Source organism: Trichomycterus rosablanca, chromosome 7 (genome assembly GCF_030014385.1).
Source record: "Trichomycterus rosablanca isolate fTriRos1 chromosome 7, fTriRos1.hap1, whole genome shotgun sequence".
In the NCBI taxonomy this organism is placed as follows: domain Eukaryota; kingdom Metazoa; phylum Chordata; class Actinopteri; order Siluriformes; family Trichomycteridae; genus Trichomycterus; species Trichomycterus rosablanca.
In genome coordinates this window covers 1,470,001-1,493,922 of record NC_085994.1, presented here as the reverse complement: position 1 = coordinate 1,493,922, position 23,922 = coordinate 1,470,001, and the positions used below count along the sequence as shown (strand labels likewise).

Here is a 23,922-nt window from a genome sequence, read left to right as displayed (position 1 = left end):
GTTCCTGCTTTCATTCCTTCAGCCTGAGATTCGAACCTGAATACCTCAACACAAGGACAGAACCATGGATCTGGATTTATTCAGGATCAGATCTGAAATCAGCATCAGATTCAGGATGAGCGGATCAGCAGCTCAGTGAATCAGACTGCAGTTTTACAGTCGAGTTACTCAGTCATCCATCCATCCATTCATTCATTCATTCATCCATTCATCCATGTTGATGTGCAGGACAGATCAGAACTTCATCTATAATCCGGAGTTTATTTATGTTTAACTCTTCATTATAAACTCCATCCGGGTTCCTGCAGCAGCTCCTGAGTTTAGGTGAGCTAATTCACTTTATTATGTCGTTAATTAATTAAAAACTAATTAATTTATTTATTCATTCACTTTTTTGCTCCCCTTTTGTGTTATAATTAATAATTTAAAATAATTATTCTTTAATTTCTCTCGTTTCCTCTTTCTGTGCTGCGTCTCGTCTGTCTCATGTTATCAGACAGCTTCCGTACACGTGAATTGTGTGGGTATACAATTACTGACTGTCTGTCTGTCTGTCTGTCTATCTATCTATCTATCTATCTATCTATCTATCTATCTATCTGTCCGTCTGTCTGTCTGTCTATCTATCTGTCTGCCTGTCTGTCTGTCTGTCCGTCTGTCTGTCTGTCCGTCCGTCTATCTGCTACACATATCAGTACAACACACACTCTTATCATGTTAGTGAGAACACTCCACCACCCAAACATCATCTGTTCAATACGGGTCCTGACACAAGGGGGGGGTGTACAGAGCAACACATGAGCTACAGTCAGTAATTGTATACCTATTCAATCATCTGTATGGTAGGTGTAGCTCATATGCTGCTTTGGAACATCTGAACTGAAGAGTTTTTCTCAAGTTGTCAGGAAAGACACCTGAATTAAATTGTTAAGGGTTTATTGATCGTGAATATAATGCGGAGCAACCAACAGAGTTCTCGTTGATGTTTAATCTGTATCAGGGTGTAATTATACGAGTGTCGTTTATTTGTAAATTAGGGCTCGTCAGGGACGGTTTAACCCCTCTGTGTTTTCACTACACGGCGGGAGACGTTCGCTGGCGTGCTGGCGTCCATTTGAACGTCCCGAGGCTAACTGTGTTAGCTTAGTAAGATAAACCTGCAGTAGAGCGTCTAAATAATCTGATTATGAGCTCCGTGTGTTATTAGAATCCTCTGTGCTGAGGCAGCTGATCAGGTAGGTAGTGGGGAGCACTGGCAAGGCAGAATGACATGATTCTGTATCCGAGCCCTTGCTAGTCAGTGTAGTTCGACTCATTCCTGCTAAGGGCAGCACGGTGGCTAAGTGTGTAGCACTGTCGCCTCACAGCAGGTGGGGCGGTCCGGTCCGGTCCGGTCCGGTCCGGGTCCTCTCTGTGTGGAGTTTGCATGTTCTCCCCGTGTACTCCGGGTGCTCCGGTTTCCTCACACAGTACAAAGACGTGCAAGTGAGGTGAATTGGAGATACAAAAAAATTGTCCATGACTGACTGTGTTCGATATAAACCAGTGAACTGATGAATCTTGTGTAATGAGTGACGATCGTTCCTGTCATGAATGTAACCACAGTGTACATTTGAAAAATCCTCACCTTACAAGGATTCAAAGTTGGTTATACTGCCCAGCTCTACCACAGGGTTTGGTACACTGGCTTTGAAGAACCTTGAAATGCTAGTATGTACTGATCAAGGATGTGGGGGGTGCAGTGTTTACTCTGCTCATCAGGCCTAAAGTAAACACAGTAGGACTGCACCGCACCTCCTGGAGCAGGTCTTTCTTCCTTTTTATCTAACTTACGTTTATAAAACTACTATTACATGATTGAACACGACTATTTGACCTCCCATTTTACAACTGTAGATATTAATATACACTGTACGGCCAAAAGTATTCGGACGCCTGACCGTGAGCTTGTCGTACGCCCCATTTCCAAAACAAACTGTATTAAAATAGAGCGACGTCTATGTGACCTTTTCAGCTAGAACAACAGCCGCTCCTCAGAGAAGCTTCTCACGAGACTGTGTGTGGGGATTTGTGCTCGCTCAGTAGTACAAAAGGTGACAGAATCTGTAATCTGTAACTAATGCATTTCAGCTTTTCTCCTCTTCTCTCCTCCAGTCCAGCCCGACTCATCCCTACACCCTTTGCCATGGCGTCCGCCCGGTTGAAGTACCTCTCTCTGGGGGTGCTGGTGTTCCAGACCACCTCTCTGGTGCTGACCATGCGCTACTCGCGCACCCTGCAGGCCGAGGGACCGCGCTACCTGGCCTCCTCCGCCGTGGTGTTAGCCGAGCTGCTCAAGATCCTCACCTGCGTCGGCCTCGTCTGGAAGGAGCACAGTGAGTGTTCAGGTCGATCAGTGAACGTCAGGGTTACTGAGGTGTCATTTTCGCTTCTACGAAATGTGATTAATAAAAGTTGGGACATTATATAAATATTTTCTTTACATATACAGTCATGTGAAAAAGTTAGGACACCCCATGAGAACCTTCGTCTTTTTCAACATATTTCAGCATATGAACATTTGAGCTTCATTTGAACAGTACTGAGAGATGGAGCTTAAATAACTAAACTTTGTTAAAAATTTTAACTAAAAATTGTTAAAAATTACTTCTTCTTTTTTTAATTTTCTATTTTTCCCACTTTTTCTCCCCAATTTTCTCCCCTAATCTAGTCGTGTCCGATTCCCCTGATTGCTCCTCTATACTGATTCGACCATTCACTGCTGACTGAGGACGCCTCTCGACTCACACACGCCCCCTCCGGCACGTACAGTCAGTACAGACCGCATTTTTCACCTGCACGAGTCGAGTTCATACACTTGACGGGCACCGTGTACGGAGGGCCACACCCCCATCAGCATTATTCCTCAGCTCTGTGCAGGCGCCATCAATCAGCCAGCAGGGGGCGCAGTCGCACCAGTTATGAGGACGTATGATCCGACTTTCTTACCCTCTTACCCTGAACAACAGCCGATCGTTCATGCAGCCGCCCAGCCCAGTCGGAAGGCAGAGCTGAGATTCCATACGATGTATTCGAACCCCCAGCTCTGGTGTGCTAGTGTACTTTACCGCTGCGCCACCTGAGCGGCTCTTAAAAAGTACTTTTAAACACAAGTTACAAAAATTTTAATTTACTGTGAGGAAAAAGTTATTTTTCCTCACAGTAAAAAGTTTATTACTACTTCAAATGTCTAAGATTAGAATCTGGTGCACCACATCAGCTGCAATGATTAGACCATCGTTAGAGGACACTGGAGTTTTATTTAAACCTCAGACATTAGTTTGGTTTGCTCTTGATTGTTGAAGTAAGTGGTATCACCATGGTGAGATCTAAAGACTCTCTAAGGCCTTCAGAAAAAAGCTTGTAGATGCATACGAGTCTGGGAAGGGATTTAAAACGATCTCAAAACAATTAGAAATCAGCTGTTCCACTGTCCAGAGTGGAGAACATTTAAAACAACTGCCGACATGGTCAGGTCAGGTCGTCCTAGCAAGTTCAGCCCAAGAGCAGAGCGCAATATGCATAAAGAAGTCTCCAATAATCCTTCAATGTCATCACGGGACCTACAGGAGCTCCTGCCACAGTTGATCGGAAGGTACATGCATCTATCATCAGAAAGAGACGCACAAGTTTGATTTTCATGGGAGGTGTGTGAGGAGGAAACCCTTGCTGTGAAAAAAACATCAGGAGACTAAAGTTTACCAGAGACATCTAGACAAAGACCAGGACTTTTGGAACAATGTGCTCTGGACAGATGAATCCAAAGCTGAATTAGCGCAGTAACAGAAGACCAAGCACAGCATTAGAGCAGAGGAACCTCATACCAGCTGTGAAGCATGGAGGTGGAAATGTCATGGTTTGGGGCTGCTTTGCAGCAGCAGGGCGTGGCAAGCTCTCCATTATAGAACCCACGATGAATTCTTCACTGTATCAGAGGGTGCTTGAGGAAAATGTAAGACCATCTGTCCAAAAACTGAAGCTGAAGCGGAGGTGGACCACGCAACATGACGACGACCCAAAACATTCCAGTAAATCCACCAAGGAATGAATCAAAAGGAAGAAATGGAGAGTTCTGGAATGGCCCGAGTCAAAGCCCGGATCTTAATCCTGTTGAGATGCTGTGGGGTAGGGTGCCTTACAGGTAATCATTCCTCTAGCAGTGCGGAATCCCTTGGACCAGCCCTCCCCCGCACAGATACAGCTGATCACGTCTGTGTAGGCGCCCGCCCGGCTGGTAGCGGAGCTGAGGTTTGATCTCGAGAGCCTGAGATCTCATGTTTTCTCCAGTGTGACCTGTTTGTTCATCTTTATCTTTTTTTTCCGTGTGTGTTGTCTGCTGTGTGTGTGTGTGTGTGTGTGTGTGTGTGTGTGTGTGTGTGTGTGTGCGTGCGCGCGTCTGTGTGGGCGGTGTGTAAGGTTACAGTGTTCGAGCTCTGAGCAGCGTACTCAGACAGGAGATCATGCACAAACCGGTGGAGACGCTGAAGCTGGCCATCCCCTCCGGAATCTACACGCTGCAGAACAACCTGCTGTACGTCGCGCTGTCCAATCTGGACGCCGCCACCTATCAGGTGAGTTCATTCAGTCATCCAGAAATATGTGGACGGGGGCACGGTGATGCTGGAACTGACTGTTGCTTCACCTACTTATTATTTATGATCGATTTTGTATATCTGTTAGAAACGGGCGTGGCTAAAATACCTGAGCTCGTTTATTAGGAGGGTGTCCACATACTTTTGTCCATACAGTGTACATGCAGCCAACCAACCATCAATCTACAACCATTTATTTATTTATTTATTTATTTATTTATTTATTTATTCATTTATTTATTTATTTATTTATTTATTCATTTATTCATTCAATAATTAATTCATTCAATCATGCATTTATTCATTTATTCATTCATTCATTCAATCATTCTGCAGGTTTGTTTTTTATTCACCTGTTCATTTGTTCCTACATACAGTGTATCACAAAAGTGAGTACACCCCTCACATTTCTGCAGATATTTAAGTATATCTTTTCATGGGACAACACTGACAAAATGACACTTTGACACAATGAAAAGTAGTCTGTGTGCAGTTTATATAACAGTGTAAATTTATTCTTCCCTCAAAATAACTCAATATACAGCCATTAATGTCTAAACCACCGGCAACAAAAGTGAGTACACCCCTTAGTGAAAGTTCCTGAAGTGTCAATATTTTGTGTGGCCACCATTATTTCCCAGAACTGCCTTAACTCTCCTGGGCATGGAGTTTACCAGAGCTTCACAGGTTGCCACTGGAATGCTTTTCCACTCCTCCATGACGACATCACGGAGCTGGCAGATATTCGAGACTTTGCGCTCCTCCACCTTCCGCTTGAGGGTGCCCCAAAGATGTTCTATTGGGTTTAGGTCTGGAGACATGCTTGGCCAGTCCATCACCTTTACCCTCAGCCTCTTCAATAAAGCAGTGGTCGTCTTAAAGGTGTGTTTGGGGTCATTATCATGCTGGAACACTGCCCTGCGACCCAGTTTCCGGAGGGAGGGGATCATGCTCTGCTTCAGTATTTCACAGTACATATTGGAGTTCATGTGTCCCTCAATGAAATGTAACTCCCCAACACCTGCTGCACTCATGCAGCCCCAGACCATGGCATTCCCACCACCATGCTTGACTGTAGGCATGACACACTTATCTTTGTACTCCTCACCTGATTGCCGCCACACATGCTTGAGACCATCTGAACCAAACAAATTAATCTTGGTCTCATCAGACCATAGGACATGGTTCCAGTAATCCATGTCCTTTGTTGACATGTCTTCAGCAAACTGTTTGCGGGCTTTCTTGTGTAGAGACTTCAGAAGAGGCTTCCTTCTGGGGTGACAGCCATGCAGACCAATTTGATGTAGTGTGCGGCGTATGGTCTGAGCACTGACAGGCTGACCCCCCACCTTTTCAATCTCTGCAGCAATGCTGACAGCACTCCTGCGCCTATCTTTCAAAGACAGCAGTTGGATGTGACGCTGAGCACGTGCACTCAGCTTCTTTGGACGACCAACGCGAGGTCTGTTCTGAGTGGACCCTGCTCTTTTAAAACGCTGGATGATCTTGGCCACTGTGCTGCAGCTCAGTTTCAGGGTGTTGGCAATCTTCTTGTAGCCTTGGCCATCTTCATGTAGCGCAACAATTCGTCTTTTAAGATCCTCAGAGAGTTCTTTGCCATGAGGTGCAGTGTTGGAACTTTCAGTGACCAGTATGAGAGAGTGTGCGAGCTGTACTACTAAATTGAACACACCTGCTCCCTATGCACACCTGAGACCTAGTAACACTAACAAATCACATGACATTTTGGAGGGAAAATGACAAGCAGTGCTCAATTTGGACATTTAGGGGTGTAGTCTCTTAGGGGTGTACTCACTTTTGTTGCCGGTGGTTTAGACATTAATGGCTGTATATTGAGTTATTTTGAGGGAAGAATAAATTTACACTGTTATATAAGCTGCACACAGACTACTTTTCATTGTGTCAAAGTGTCATTTTGTCAGTGTTGTCCCATGAAAAGATATACTTAAATATCTGCAGAAATGTGAGGGGTGTACTCACTTTTGTGATACACTGTACATACAGGAGTACACTTAAAACACGTCAGTTCATCCACTCATCCATCCATTCACTCATCCACTTATTCATCTGTTCACTCATTCATCAATCCACTCATCCATCCACTTATTTATCTACTCATTCATCTGTTCACTCATTCATCCATCTGCTCATTCATCAGCTCATCTGTCCACTTATTCATCTGTTCACTCAGTCATCCACCCACTCATCCATCCATCCGCTCATTCATGCATTCACTCATTCATCCACTTATTTATCTACTCATTCATCAGTTCACTCATTCACCCATTCACTTATTCATCTGTTCACTCAGTCATCCACCCACACATCCATCCATTCATCCATCTGCTCATCCACCCACTCATCCATCCATCCGCTCATTCATCCATCCGCTCGTTCATCTGCTCATTCATCCATCCACTCATTTATCCACTCATTCATGCATTCTCATTCATCCACTTATTTATCTACTCATTCATCTGTTCACTCATTCATCCATCTGCTCATTCATCCGCTCATCTGTCCACTTATTCATCTGTTCACTCAGTCATCCACCCACTCATCCATCCATCCGCTCATTCATGCATTCACTCATTCATCCACTTATTTATCTACTCATTCATCAGTTCACTCATTCACCCATTCACTTATTCATCTGTTCACTCAGTCATCCACCCACACATCCATCCATTCATCCATCTGCTCGTTCATCTGCTCATTCATCCATCCTCTCATTCATCCATCTGCTCATTCATCCACTCATTTAACCACCCACTCGTCCGTCCACTCATTTATCCATCCACTCATTCATCCGTCCAATCATTCATCCATTCATCCATCTATCCATCTATCCATCCACTTATCTGTCAATTCATTCATCCGTCGACTTATTTATTCATCCACTCATTTATCCGTCTGTTAAGCCATACACTCATTCATCCACCCATTCACTCACCCTCATACTCATCCATCCATTCACTCATTCACCCATTCATCAATGTACATTTACTCTAAATAAATGCCACTTGGTTTGACTTTTTATTTACAGAGCTGCTCTGTTCAAGCAAAACATTTCACAGAAAAAATAGATTTTTATGTTAAAATAAAAATAAATAGTCTCTCCTGTTTGCTCTGTGGTTTTTAGGTGACGTACCAGCTGAAGATCCTCACCACAGCCCTGTTTTCAGTCTCCATGCTGGGTCGTCGACTCGGTGTCTATCAGTGGCTCTCGCTGGTTATCCTGATGATGGGCGTGGCACTAGTACAGGTAGTACCCACACGCACATACAGGATTAATCTGATATTCACAGGTTGTGGGTCTACATGTGAAGTTTGGACGTGGGAGCTCTTTTTAATATCTTTAAGTGTTTAGTGATTCATGTTTACTGGTTAATCTGCACTGTGAGGCATCCTAGCGATCCTACGGCAATTCAGTTAGTAATTGCCTAATCAAAACGTCCAAGATGTGGAAGAGTAAAGCAGCTAAAACACGACTCGGGTAACTGAGTTTGGAAAACTAACAACCGATTCTGTGGACTGGGGGAGGGGGGTGTCTGAATACCACTTTTGGCCATGTAGTATGGTATACAATTACTGACTGTAACCTGTTTAGTGCTGACTAGATTATTTGGCTGATGGAGTGTACTCTCAGCACTGCACTGGCTCTAACATGTTAATAATATCATAATGTGTTGATCTGCTTTGGTCTTAACTGTACAGCTGGTGCAGCAATGTTAGTGGGATCTTTTTTTTAACTTATTTTCCCGTCATTGCTGGAGGGGATTAGAGCTTTAACCAAAACTATTAAGCCTGTCTTCACAAACTGACAGCTAATAATAACTAAATATCTCCAGGGTCTAACGGTGCGCCAACACCCAGCGCTAACAGGGTACGGGTTCGTTATTGTATTTACATTTATGACACTTATAAGAGCAGACGCTTTTATCCAAAGTGAAGGGCTCAAGGGTGAATCAGTGACCTTTTTGATCAATACCCCAGTATTTTTACCGCTGAGGTACTGCTGCTGCTGCTACTTAAAAAAATCCCAACACTGCTACACCTAATGCACTTATACCAGAACCATGTTAATGTCATAGATGTGCTGAAAATAGTCCATTACCCAAAATGGAGTGTGTTTTTACCAGCAAAACAGTTGTTAATAGTGTATTGTGTGTGTGTGTGTGTGTGTGTGTGTGTGGTGCAGTGGCCCACAGACTCTCCGGCCCCAGACAAGCAGCAGCAGCAGCAGCAGCAGCAGCCGCAGCCCACGTCCGGCTCTCCGTTGGTGGGTGTGGTGGCCGTGATGGTGGCCTGTTGCTCCAGCGGATTTGCCGGAGTTTATTTTGAGAAAATCCTCAAAGAGACCAAGCAGAGCGTGTGGATCAGAAACATCCAGCTCGGTGGGTACGTGTGTGTGTGTGGTGTGTGTGTGTGTTTTACTACTGTAGACAGTACACAAATTATTGGCACCCACTGTAAACCAAACGTAAAATTGTTTTATAAGAATAAATCTGAGGTTAATTTGATTTAGATCTCTCCTAAATACAGAATCCCTATAGAACCTTTAAAATACCTCACAACCTTTCATGGGGTTTAGGTTTGGGGGGGACTGGGATGCTCATGGCAAGAGTTTAATTAATTGATTATTGATTGTGTTTGAGTAAACTCATCATGTATGGGTTAGAAAACCTTGTTTAAAGCATTTTTGTCCCCCAATTTTCCTCTCATTTAGTTTGGAATATTAATCATAATAAATATTAAATGATAATATTAATAAAAACAATAATAGTTGTAATAATATTAATCATAATAATACATAAATAATAATATTAATAATCAAAGTAATAATAGTAATAATAATAATATTATATTAATAAAAACAGCAATAGTAGTAATAATAATAGTAATAACAATAATAATAATAATAATAAAAGTAATAATAGTAATAATTATAATAATAATACATTAATAAATAATAATAGTAATAATAATAATAACAATAATAGTAATCTAGGTAATAATAATAACAATAAATAATAATATTAATAAAAACAGCAATAGTAGTAGTAGTAATAATAATAGTAAATTAATAAATAATATTAATAATCAAAGTAATAATAGTAATAATAATATGATATTAATAGAAACAGCAATAGTAGTAATAATAATAGTAATAACAATAAATTAAGTAATAATCTTAGTAATAATAATAATAATAATAATAATAAATTAATAAATAATTATTAATTATTAATAATCAAAGTAATAATATACAACAATGCAATAATATGCATTTGTAATCTGCATTGTGCACGTGCGAGTGTCACGCATTAATCTCATTATCCCCATCTCTGTGCGTATATATATATAAAATAATATAAAATAATATTAAAAATATAAATATTATTATAGATATAAATGTCGCCTTATGTTTATCCAAGTCATGAATCATTGCTTTAGATTTTCTAAGCACTTATAAAAATATAAAGTAAAATATTAATAGTAACTTCGGTTACATTTTGATTGTACAATTTTTTTGTAGTTTCAGCAACTTATGCTGTATTATTCAAGAACCATATTTTAAATAAGTTTTTTATATATTTTATTTATTTAGCCTTCTAATTACACACACTTTTCTTTTCATGGTGTTTTTATACTTCATTTTTGAACGCCTGATATAAAATGACCTACCCTACCTGCTGTGAATATAACCATTACACAGCGTAAAACATCTAAATATAGAAATGCCCAAAATTCTCGACAAACTCGTATAAACAAAGATCAAGAGCTTCAACGATCGGCTCAAACATCAGAGCAAAAATACGCCAACGAAAACAAACAGTCGTGCCCACACAGAGCAGGACGTGTTCCAGGATCTTTCTTTCTCTGATTAGAAATGGTTCTTGTTTAAAAGACGTGACGTGTGTAACTGGAGGTATGACGCGTGCACACACACACACACACACACACACACACACACACACACATTTAGGATCTTCTGGGTCCTAAATATGTCATTTGTGTTGCAGAAAGCACTTTAATATCATTACACTTGGTACCGTGGCCTCCTGCTGTGTTCTTAGAGTTGATGATTAACTACAGATACGCGCCTCTTATCGTCCACTTTATGTTCTGTGAAACAGGACGTTGACCGAAAGGGACGTTGACCAGACGTTACCATGGTAATGGTATTCTTAGGTGACTCCACCGTGGGGGCGAGAGAGCTTCAATTATCAATTACTGTATTAAAACACATAATAATTACTTCCTCCTTCATAGACTTTTATATGCATTTCCCCCCAATTTAGTCATATCCAATTCCCACAATAATATCTGTCCTCTACTGTCTGACTAACACACGCCCCCTCCGACACACGTGCAGTACCGGCCGCTTCTTTTCACCTGCACCAGACGGGTTCATATGGAGATCCGTATCGTGCACGGAGAGTCACGCACAGATCTCCGTTATCCCGCGTCTCTGTGCAGCACCTTTGATCAGCCAGCAGAGGTCGTAATCGCAGCAGATTGTGATCGAGTCTCTTTGACGTGTGTGTGTGTGTGTGTGTGTTGCTGCGGTAGGTGTGTTTGGTCTGATCTTCGGACTCTTCGGGATGCTGCTGTATGATGGAGAGAGAGTGAGAGAACACGGAATGTTCCAGGGTTACAGCTCCGTCACATGGGCCGTGGTTTCATTACAGGTGTGTAACACACACACACACACACTGACTATACAGCAAGCACACATACACACACACACTCACCTGCACGCGCGCACACACAAACATAAACGCACACACACAGACCATACAACATACACACACACACATACACAGACCATACAATATACAACATACGCACACACACAGATCACACACACAGAGACCATACAACATACAACACACACATGCACAGACCATCACCTACAAATAAACATGTGCACAAAAACACATGTACACACATCCAGCCCACATACATGCACACATACACACACATACACCACTCTCATTCACACAGACCAGATAACAAACACACACACACACACATCACACATATATTTCACCTACAAATAAACACATGCACAAAAACACACATACAATGGGGCCAAAAAGTATTTAGTCAGCCACTGATTGTGCAGGTTCTCCTACTTAGAAAGATGAGAGAGGTCTGTAATTTTCATCATAGCTACACTTCAACTATGAGAGACAAAATGAGAAAAAAAAATCCAGGAAATCACATTGTAGGATTTTTAAAGAATTTATTTGTAAATGATGGTGGAAAATAAGTATTTGGTCAATAACAAAAGTTCAACTCAATACTTTGTAACATAACCTTTGTTGGCAATGACAGAGGTGAAACGTTTCCTGTAAGTCTTCACCAGGTTTGCACACACTGTAGCTGCTATTTTGGCCCATTCCTCCATGCAGATCTCCTCTAGAGCAGTGATGTTTTGGGGCTGTCGCTGGGCAACACGGACTCCACAAATTTTCTATGGGGTTGAGGTCTGGAGACTGGCTAGGCCACTCCAGGACCTTGAAATGCTTTTTACGGAGCCACTCCTTCGTTGCCCGAGCGGTGTGTTTGGGGATCATTGTCATGCTGGAAGACCCAGCCACGTTCCATCTTCAATGCTCTCACTGATGGAAGGAGGTTTTGGCTTAAAATCTCACGATACACGATCCCGTTCATTCTTCCCTTAACACGGATCAGTCGTCCTGTCCCCTGTGCAGAAAAACAGCCCCAAAGCATGATGTTTCCACCCCCATGCTTCACAGTAGGTATGGTGTTCTTGGGATTTTCTTCTTCCTCCAAACACGACAAGATGAGTTTTTACCAAAAAGTTCCATTTTGGTTTCATCTGACCACATGATATTCTCCCAATCCTCTTCTGGATCATCCATATGCTCTCTGGCAAACATCAGACGGGCCTGGACATGTACTGGCTTAAGCAGGGGGACACGCCTGGCACTGCAGGATTTGAGTCCCTCTCGGCGTAGTGTGTTACTGATGGTAGCCTTTGTTACTTTGGTCCCATCTCTCTGCAGGTCATTCATCAGGTCCCTCCGTGTAGTTCTGGGATTTTTGCTCACCGTTCTCATGATCATTTTGACCCCACGGGATCGAGGGAGATTATCAATGGTCTTGTATGTCTTCCATTTTCTTACAATTGCTCCCACAGTTGATTTATTCACACCAACCTGCTGCCTATTGTAGATTCACTCTTCCCAGCCTGGTGCAGGTCTACAATTTTCTTCCTGGTGTCCTTCGACAGCTCTTTGGTCTTGGCCATGGTTGAGTTTGGAGTTTGACTGTTTGAGGCTGTGGACAGGTGTCTTTTATACAGATAACGAGGTCAAACAGGTGCCATTAATACAGGTAACGAGTGGAGGACAGAAGAGCTTCTTAATGAAGAAGTTACAGGTCTGTGAGAGCCAGAAATCTTGCTTGTTTGTTATTGACCAAATACTTATTTTCCACCATAATTTACAAATAAATTCTTTAAAAATCCTACAATGTGATTTCCTGGATTTTTTTTTTTTCTCATTTTGTCTCTCATAGTTGAAGTGTAGCTATGATGAAAATTACAGACCTCTCTCATCTTTCTAAGTAGGAGAACCTGCACAATCAGTGGCTGACTAAATACTTTTTGGCCCCACTGTATCCAACTCACATACACCACACATACACAACACTCATACACACAGACCAGATAACAAACACACATACACACGTACACACATACAACACACACACACACACACATATATACAGTGTATCACAAAAGTGAGTACACCCCTCACATTTCTGCAGATATTTAAGTATATCTTTTCATGGGACAACACTGACAAAATGACACTTTGACACAATGAAAAGAAGTCTGTGTGCAGCTTATATAACAGTGTAAATTTATTCTTCCCTCAAAATAACTCAATATACAGCCATTAATGTCTAAACCACTGGCAACAAAAGTGAGTACACCCCTAAGAGACTACACCCCTAAATGTCCAAATTGAGCACTGCTTGTCATTTTCCCTCCAAAATGTCATGTGATTTGTTAGTGTTACTAGGTCTCAGGTGTGCATAGGGAGCAGGTGTGTTCAATTTAGTAGTACAGCTCTCACACTCTCTCATACTGGTCACTGAAAGTTCCAACATGGCACCTCATGGCAAAGAACTCTCTGAGGATCTTAAAAGACGAATTGTTGCACTACATGAAGATGGCCAAGGCTACAAGAAGATTGCCAACACCCTGAAACTGAGCTGCAGCACAGTGGCCAAGATCATCCAGCGTTTTAAAAGAGCAGTGTCCACTCAGAACAGACCTCGCGTTGGTCGTCCAAAGAAGCCGAGTGCACGTGCTCAGCGTCACATCCAACTGCTGTCTTTGAAAGCTAGGCGCAGGAGTGCTGTCAGCTTTGCTGCAGAGATTGAAAAGGTGGGGGGTCAGCCTGTCAGTGCTCAGACCATACGCCGCACACTACATCAAATTGGTCTGCATGGCTGTCACCCCAGAAGGAAGTCTCTTCTGAAGTCTCTACACAAGAAAGCCCGCAAACAGTTTGCTGAAGACATGTCAACAAAGGACATGGATTACTGGAACCATGTCCTATGGTCTGATGAGACCAAGATTAATTTGTTTGGTTCAGATGGTCTCAAGCATGTGTGGCGGCAATCAGGTGAGGAGTACAAAGATAAGTGTGTCATGCCTACAGTCAAGCATGGTGGTGGGAATGCCATGGTCTGGGGCTGCATGAGTGCAGCAGGTGTTGGGGAGTTACATTTCATTGAGGGACACATGAACTCCAATATGTACTGTGAAATACTGAAGCAGAGCATGATCCCCTCCCTCCGGAAACTGGGTCGCAGGGCAGTGTTCCAGCATGATAATGACCCCAAACACACCTCTAAGACGACCACTGCTTTATTGAAGAGGCTGAGGGTAAAGGTGATGGACTGGCCAAGCATGTCTCCAGACCTAAACCCAATAGAACATCTTTGGGGCATCCTCAAGCGGAAGGTGGAGGAGCGCAAAGTCTCGAATATCCGCCAGCTCCGTGATGTCGTCATGGAGGAGTGGAAAAGCATTCCAGTGGCAACCTGTGAAGCTCTGGTAAACTCCATGCCCAGGAGAGTTAAGGCAGTTCTGGGAAATAATGGTGGCCACACAAAATATTGACACTTCAGGAACTTTCACTAAGGGGTGTACTCACTTTTGTTGCTGGTGGTTTAGACATTAATGGCTGTATATTGAGTTATTTTGAGGGAAGAATAAATTTACACTGTTATATAAGCTGCACACAGACTTCTTTTCATTGTGTCAAAGTGTCATTTTGTCAGTGTTGTCCCATGAAAAGATATACTTAAATATCTGCAGAAATGTGAGGGGTGTACTCACTTTTGTGATACACTGTATATTTCACCTACAAATAGACATGTGCACAAACACGTATCACACATATCCACACACATGCACACACACACACACACACACACACACACACAGTTACCAGTGTAGCGGTGCAGTGTTTCTCTGACGTGTTTCTGTTCTTGTTCCTGCAGGCTCTGGGAGGCCTCGTCATCGCAGCCGTTATTAAATATGCTGATAATATTCTCAAAGGCTTTGCGACCTCACTGTCCATCATCCTGTCCACTCTCATCTCCTACTTCTGGCTGCAGGACTTCGAACCTACGAGGTACCGATTTAAGTCTAAACCCGATCGAACCTGCTGCGTAACCGTGTGTAACCGGGGTGTGGTTTTTACTAAACATCACTTAAACACTCATTTATATTAGTTTCACATTCTACTTAAAACATTCCAGGAGAAATATAGACAAACTGGTTTGGGAGTACTTCAGAAAACCGTTGTCACTTAACACAGACCGCCGCTGCATCAAGAAATGCAACCGGAAACTCACCACTGGGGATTTGGATACGACAAAAAATACTGTAATGCTTACAAAGTCCTGCTGTTGACCTGTAGAGTGTTTAATGGTTCAGCTTCTGCATGTCCTGCTAATCTCTTTAAGCAGTATAGCCCACATCAGACACTTCTCTTATTATTAGTATGTTTCTGATGTTTCACACACAGACCATGCAACATATACAGTTGTGCTCATAAGTTTACATACCCTGGCAGAATTTGTGATTTTTTGGCCATTTCTCTGAGAATATGAATGATAATACAAATAAAATTATTTTATTCATGGTTAGTAGTTGGGTGAAGACATGTATTATCAAACAATTGTGTTTGCCCTTTTTAAATCATAATGACAACAGAAACTACCCAAATGACCCTGATCAAAAGTTTACATACCCTAGTTCCTAATACCCTGTATTGCCTCCTTTATCATCAATGACAGCTTGAAGTCTTTTGTGGTAGTTGTGGATGAGGCCCTTAATTTTCTCAGATGGTAAAGCTGCACATTCTTCTTGGCAAAATGCCTCCAGCTCCTGTAAATTCTTGGGCCGTCTTGCATGAACTGCACAGTTGAGGTCTCCCCAAAGCTGCTCCATGATATTGAGGTCAGGAGACTGAGATGGCCACTCCAGAACCTTAACTTTTTTTCTGCTGTAGCCAATGACAGGTCAACTTGGCCTTGTGTTTTGAATCATTGTCATGTAGGAGCATCCAAGTGCGTCCCATGCGCAGCTTCCGGGCTGATGAGTGCAAGTTTTCCTCCAATATTTTCTGATAAAAGACTGCATTCATCTTGCCATCAATTTTGACCAAGTTCCCTGTGCCTGTGTAGCTCACACATCCCCAAAATATCAGCGATCCACCTCCGTGTTTCACAGTAGGGATGGTGCACTGTTCAACTATCTTCTCCTGCGGATCCTTTGATAATTATTTTGCTTTCCCCAAGCTTGTAATCCAACAACATCAGTGGCAGCACTGGATGAAACATGCAGGGGTCTGTCAGGGGCCCATAAACTCACTGACTTTTCATACACACACACGAATTACAAGCAAACAGATCACAGGTGAGGATTGGTACCTTTAGTAGCCATTTAAACCTGTGTGTCAATTTGTGTGTATGTTATCATGCCAAAACTTCCAGGGTATGTAAACTTTTGATCAGGGTCATTTGGGTAGTTTTTGTTGTCATTATGATTTAAAAAGGGCAAACACAATTGTTTGATAATAAATGTCTTCACCCAACCACTAACCATGAATAAAAGAAATTTTTGTGTATTATCATTCATATTCTCAGAGAACTGGCCAAAAAATCACAAATTCTGCCAGGGTATGTAAACTTATGAGCACAACTGTACATACACACACAAACACACACACACACACACACACACACACACACACACACACACACCATATAACTTAGACACACATAGACCATACACACATGCGCACACACAAACAAAAAACACAACATACACACACATGCGCACACACAGACACACACACAGACCATACAACATATACACACACAAACATACATACACACAAACACACACACACACACAGACCATACACACATGCGCACACAGAAGCACACACATACACACACACACATGCACACACACACAGACCATACAACATACCCACGCATACACACATACACACACACACATACATACACACATGCGCAAATACAAACACACACATACATACATACACAGAGACCATACAACACACACACACACACACACACACACAGAGACCATACAACACACACATACCCACACACACATACACACACATACACACACATATACACACACACACACACACACACACACACACAGAGACCATACAACACACACATACCCACACACACATACACACACATACACACACATATACACACACACACACAGAGACCATACCCACACACACATACACACACACATACACAGACCATACAACATACACAAACACACATACACACACAGACCATACAACATACCCACGCATACACACACACACACATACATACATACACACATGCGCAAATACAAACACACACATACATACATACAGAGACCATACAACACACACACACACACACACAGAGACCATACAACACACACATACCCACACACACAGAGACCATACAACACACACATACCCACACACACACAGACCATACAACATACACAAACACACACAGACCATACAACACACACACACACACACACACACACACACACAGAGACCATACAACACACACATACCACACACACAGAGACCATACAACACACACACACACACACACACAGAGACCATACAACACACACATACCACACACACAGAGACCATACAACACACACATACCCACACACACACAGACCATACAACATACACAAACACACACACACACACACACACACACAGACCATACAACACACACACACACACACACACACACACACACACACACAGAGACCATACAACACACACATACCCACACACACACAGACCATACAACATACACAAACACACACACACACACACATACACACACACACACACACACACACACAGAGACCATACAACATACACAAACACACATACACACACATACATACACACACAGACCATACAACATACACACACACATACAGACACACACACACACAGACCATACAACATATACACACACAGAGACCATACAACATACACACACACACATACATACACACACAGAGACCATACAACATACACAAACACACATACACACACACATACAGACACACACACACATACCCACACACACACAGACCATACAACATACACAAACACACACACACACACATACACACACACACACATACACACACACAGAGACCATACAACATACACAAACACACATACACACACATACATACACACACAGACCATACAACATACACACACACATACAGACACACACACACACAGACCATACAACATATACACACACAGAGACCATACAACATACACACACACACATACATACACACACAGAGACCATACAACATACACAAACACACATACACACACACATACAGACACACACACACAGACACACACACACACACACAGACCATACAACATATACACACACACACACACACACACACACACACAGAGGATATAATGAGTGTAAGCTGTAAAATCATCTTTAAATTCATGATTTCTTTACGACTGTGTTTCGTTTCTCTGTGCAGCATCTTCTTCCTGGGAACAGTGCTGGTCATCGTGGCCACGTTTCTGTACGGCTTTGAGGTCAAGCAGGCAGCGAACCCCAGCCGAGCGTAACGCGGAGACCGGGGCCCCTGTTAGCTGCTGTAAAACGGCGAGGGAGCATATGGAAGATTAGCAAGATGTGCGTGGTCCTGAAGCTGCTCGGCGATCGGACCTACCCCAGTTATGGTGAGCCAAAAGGGCCAGAGGTCACCCCACGCTGGACTCGAGCAGCTCCTCTGGTTGTGAACAGTCAGACTTTATCTGATTTTATTGTTAGTAGCACCTCAGATTTCTCCTCCAGCCGTATCAGCCGCGTCTGGCTAAATCTCCCGCCAGTAGAGATGTGAACAGCGCACTGTGCTAGTCACACTTGAAGGAATGCAAAGAGAAATTAATATTATAATATTAAACGGTTGTTGAAAGTACAGAGTGTGTGTTTTAATCGAATAGTCATGCGAATGTAATCAAGTCGTTTTACTTCTAGACGGGGAAATCGATCCCGAAATCAAATCCAGGCTTATTTATATATATACACAGATCAGCCATAACATTAAAACCACCTCCTTGTTTCTACACTCACTGTCCATGTTATCAGCTCCACTTACCATATAGAAGCACTTTGTAGTTCTACAATTACTGACTGTAGTCCATCTGTTTCTCTACATGCTTTGTTAGCTCCTTTCATGCTGTTCTTCAATGGTCAGGACCCCCACAGGACCACCACAGAGCAGGTATTATTTAGGTGGTGGATGATTCTCAGCACTGCAGTGACACTGACATGGTGGTGGTGTGTTAGTGTGTGTTGTGCTGGTATGAGTGGATCAGACACAGCAGCGCTGCTGGAGTTTTTAAACACCGTGTCCACTCACTGTCCACTCTATTAGACACTCCTACTTAGTCGGTCCACCTTGTAGATGTAAAGTCAGAGACGATCGCTCATCTATTGCTGCTGTTTGAGTCGGTCATCTTCTGGACCTTCATCAGTGGTCACAGGACGCTGCCCACGGGGCGCTGTTGGCTGGATATTTTTGGATGGTGGACTATTCTCAGTCCAGCGGTGACAGTGAGGTGTTTAAAAACTCCAGCAGCGCTGCTGTGTCTGATCCACTCATACCAGCACAACACACACTAACACACCACCACCATGTCAGTGTCACTGCAGTGCTGAGAATCATCCACCACCTAAATAATACCTGCTCTGTGGGGGTCCTGACCATTGAGAAAATGCATGAAAGGGGGTAACAAAGCATGTAGAGAAACAGATGGGCTACAGTCAGTTATTGTAGAACTACAAAGTGCTTCTATATGGTAAGTGGAGCTGGAGTGTAGAAACAAGGAGGAGGTTTTAGTATGTTCAGCCAGTAATACTAAGCATGGCCTGTAGACGGCACTATAGTCTTTTAAAACAAGTCCTGGACAATGATGCCACCAAATGTAGGGCAACTTAAACATGTACAATATGAAATATTAAATTTAACACTATGGCCGATTGATTCCAGGGAAATCGGAGCCACCACGACCCTGACCAGGTTGAAACAGTGGTAAAAGGTGAATAAATAGACAAACATAATTTTAATGTTTACAGTCTGTATCTCTAACCAGTAGCACCGGGATTTGGTGTTTGGGTTCATCCTGGTCAGAGTCACGGTGGGTCCGATTCCCCATGCCCACTTCAGACACAGCCATTCATGTCTGTACGGTATGTAGGCGCCCGACCGGCCGATAGTACCGCTACGCATTCAGACCCTGGATCCCAGCAGTAGTGAACAAGCGCAACAACAAAGAAACAACGATCAGATTTCATCCCAGTTTATTTCCACCTCCCGTCTGCTAACTGTGTTTCCTGTATCGAATGGCTTACACGTGCTTCCTCTGCAACATCTTATTTTATTTTTAAAATATGTAGCTTATAAAGCAACAGGCTTGAAGGAGAGCGCAAAGAACGGCTGCTTCGACGGAATATGGAAACAAGAATACCGAACCGCTAATCAGATCGCTATCGAGTTATCGTTAGCAGACTGAATAAACATAGACTGGCACTGACGAAGGCAATGCCATCACACCGCAACTTCATCTGGGACTGGGCCATCAGAATTCGACTTGGCGTGTCCGTATGATGCGTTCCCCATGCCTCACTGGCACCGTCCATCCAGTCAAAGGCAGCAGTGTGGAATTAAGGCAAGTGGTCCACTTGTGTGTAGTTCTGGAGTCCCAGGTTGGTTCTGGAGTTCCTGGGTTAGATCTAGAGTTCTCAGGTTTGTTCCAGAGTTCCTGGGTTAGATCTAGAGTTCTCAGGTTTGTTCCAGAGTTCCCAGGTTAGGTCTAGAGCTCTCAGGTTACTTCTGGAGTTTCCAGATTGGTTCTAGAATTCCCAGGTTAGTTCTACAGTTCCCAGAGTAGTTCTGGAGTTCTCAGATTGGTTATAGAGTTCCCAGTTTAGTTCTAGAGTTCTCTGGTTTGTTCTAGATATCCCAGGAGTTCCCAGGTTGAATCTAGAGTTCCCAGATTAGTTCTAGAGTTTTTAGATTAGTTCTAGAGTTCCCAGGTTAGTTCTGAATTTCCCAGGATAGTTCTAGAGTTTCCGGGTTAGTTCTAGAGTTCCAGAATTAGTTCTAGAGTTCCCGGGTTAGTTCTAGAGTTCCAGAATTAGTTCTAGAGTTCCCGGGTTAGTTCTTGAGTTCCCAGGTTAGTTTTGGAGTTCCCGGGTTAGTTCTAGAGTTCCAATGTTAGTTCTAGAGTTCCCGGGTTAGTTCCAGAGTTCACAGGTTAGTTTTGGAGTTCCCGGGTTAGTTCTAGAGTTCCAGGGTTAGTTCTAGAGTTCCCAGGTTAGTTTTGGAGTTCCCAGATTAGTTCTAGAGTTCCCAGGTTAGTTCTAGAGTTCCCAGGTTAGTTCTAGAGTTCCAGAATTAGTTCTAGAGTTCCCAGGTTAGTTTTGGAGTCCCGGGTTAGTTCTAGAGTTCCAAGGTTAGTTCTAGAGTTCCAAGGTTAGTTCTAGAGTTCCCGGGTTAGTTCTAGAGTTCCCAAGTTGGTTCTAGAGTTCCCAGATTCATTCTAGAGTTTTCAGGTTTGATCTGAAGTTCTCATATTAACTCTAGAGTTCCCAGGTTAGTTCTAGTGTTTCCAGTTTAGTTCTAAAGTTCTCGGGTTTGTTCCGGAGTTCCCAGATTAGTTCTCGAGTTCCCAGATTAGTTCTCGAGTTCCCAGATTAGTTCTAGAGTTTCCAGATTAGTTCTAGAATTTCCAGTTTAGTTCTAGAGTTCTCAGGTTTGTTCTAGCGTTCCCAGGTTAGTTCTGGAGTTCCCAAATTAGGTCTAGTGTTCCCAGATTAGTTCTAGAGTTCTCTGGTTTGTTCTAGATATCCCAGGAGTTCCCAGGTTGAATCTAGAGTTCCCAGATTAGTTCTAGAGTTTTTAGATTAGTTCTAGAGTTCCCAGGTTAGTTCTGAATTTCCCAGGATAGTTCTAGAGTTTCCGGGTTAGTTCTAGAGTTCCCGGGTTAGTTCTAGAGTTCCAGAATTAGTTCTAGAGTTCCCGGGTTAGTTCTTGAGTTCCCAGGTTAGTTTTGGAGTTCCCGGGTTAGTTCTAGAGTTCCAATGTTAGTTCTAGAGTTCCCGGGTTAGTTCCAGAGTTCACAGGTTAGTTTTGGAGTTCCCGGGTTAGTTCTAGAGTTCCAGGGTTAGTTCTAGAGTTCCCAGGTTAGTTTTGGAGTTCCCAGATTAGTTCTAGAGTTCCCAGGTTAGTTCTAGAGTTCCCAGGTTAGTTCTAGAGTTCCAGAATTAGTTCTAGAGTTCCCAGGTTAGTTTTGGAGTCCCGGGTTAGTTCTAGAGTTCCAAGGTTAGTTCTAGAGTTCCAAGGTTAGTTCTAGAGTTCCCGGGTTAGTTCTAGAGTTCCCAAGTTGGTTCTAGAGTTCCCAGATTCATTCTAGAGTTTTCAGGTTTGATCTGAAGTTCTCATATTAACTCTAGAGTTCCCAGGTTAGTTCTAGTGTTTCCAGTTTAGTTCTAAAGTTCTCGGGTTTGTTCCGGAGTTCCCAGATTAGTTCTCGAGTTCCCAGATTAGTTCTCGAGTTCCCAGATTAGTTCTAGAGTTTCCAGATTAGTTCTAGAATTTCCAGTTTAGTTCTAGAGTTCTCAGGTTTGTTCTAGCGTTCCCAGGTTAGTTCTGGAGTTCCCAAATTAGGTCTAGTGTTCCCAGATTAGTTCTAGAGTTCTCTGGTTTGTTCTAGATATCCCAGGAGTTCCCAGGTTGAATCTAGAGTTCCCAGATTAGTTCTAGAGTTTTTAGATTAGTTCTAGAGTTCCCAGGTTAGTTCTGAATTTCCCAGGATAGTTCTAGAGTTTCCGGGTTAGTTCTAGAGTTCCAGAATTAGTTCTAGAGTTCCCGGGTTAGTTCTAGAGTTCCAGAATTAGTTCTAGAGTTCCCGGGTTAGTTCTTGAGTTCCCAGGTTAGTTTTGGAGTTCCCGGGTTAGTTCTAGAGTTCCAATGTTAGTTCTAGAGTTCCCGGGTTAGTTCCAGAGTTCACAGGTTAGTTTTGGAGTTCCCGGGTTAGTTCTAGAGTTCCAGGGTTAGTTCTAGAGTTCCCAGGTTAGTTTTGGAGTTCCCAGATTAGTTCTAGAGTTCCCAGGTTAGTTCTAGAGTTCCCAGGTTAGTTCTAGAGTTCCAGAATTAGTTCTAGAGTTCCCAGGTTAGTTTTGGAGTCCCGGGTTAGTTCTAGAGTTCCAAGGTTAGTTCTAGAGTTCCAAGGTTAGTTCTAGAGTTCCCGGGTTAGTTCTAGAGTTCCCAAGTTGGTTCTAGAGTTCCCAGATTCATTCTAGAGTTTTCAGGTTTGATCTGAAGTTCTCATATTAACTCTAGAGTTCCCAGGTTAGTTCTAGTGTTTCCAGTTTAGTTCTAAAGTTCTCGGGTTTGTTCCGGAGTTCCCAGATTAGTTCTCGAGTTCCCAGATTAGTTCTCGAGTTCCCAGATTAGTTCTAGAATTTCCAGTTTAGTTCTAGAGTTCTCAGGTTTGTTCTAGCGTTCCCAGGTTAGTTCTGGAGTTCCCAAATTAGGTCTAGTGTTCCCAGATTAGTTCTAGAGTTCCCATGTTAC

At 42.8% G+C, this 23,922-nt stretch overlaps 1 protein-coding gene across 2 annotated transcripts; it reads left to right on the top strand.

Annotated features, from left to right (window-relative positions):
• The first annotated feature begins 186 nt into the window (after positions 1-186).
• slc35a3a (solute carrier family 35 member A3a) lies at positions 187-19,260 on the top strand. 2 transcript variants are annotated; one of them, XM_062998818.1, is made up of 8 exons: positions 187-324; positions 2,155-2,375; positions 4,456-4,610; positions 7,795-7,917; positions 8,854-9,049; positions 11,229-11,347; positions 15,207-15,340; positions 18,817-19,260. In XM_062998818.1, exons 2-8 carry the CDS (start codon positions 2,186-2,188, stop codon positions 18,905-18,907), a joined length of 1,008 nt encoding a protein of 335 aa, XP_062854888.1. In that variant the 5' UTR covers positions 187-324; positions 2,155-2,185; the 3' UTR covers positions 18,908-19,260. The 2 variants fall into 2 exon arrangements, 1 of the variants encoding a protein (XP_062854888.1); XR_010013333.1 differs by lacking the exon at positions 18,817-19,260 and having other exon boundaries at positions 8,854-9,053; positions 15,207-15,294.
• The last annotated feature ends 4,662 nt before the right edge of the window (positions 19,261-23,922 follow it).

Coding starts and splice junctions, on each gene's coding strand:
- slc35a3a (XM_062998818.1), top strand. CDS start 2,186: ATGGCGTCCGCCCGGTTGAAGTACCTCTCTCTGGGGGTGCTGGTGTTC. Junction 7,918..8,853: donor TGGGCGTGGCACTAGTACAG/GTAGTACCCACA, acceptor TGTGTGGTGCAG/TGGCCCACAGACTCTCCGGC. Junction 11,348..15,206: donor GGGCCGTGGTTTCATTACAG/GTGTGTAACACA, acceptor TTGTTCCTGCAG/GCTCTGGGAGGCCTCGTCAT.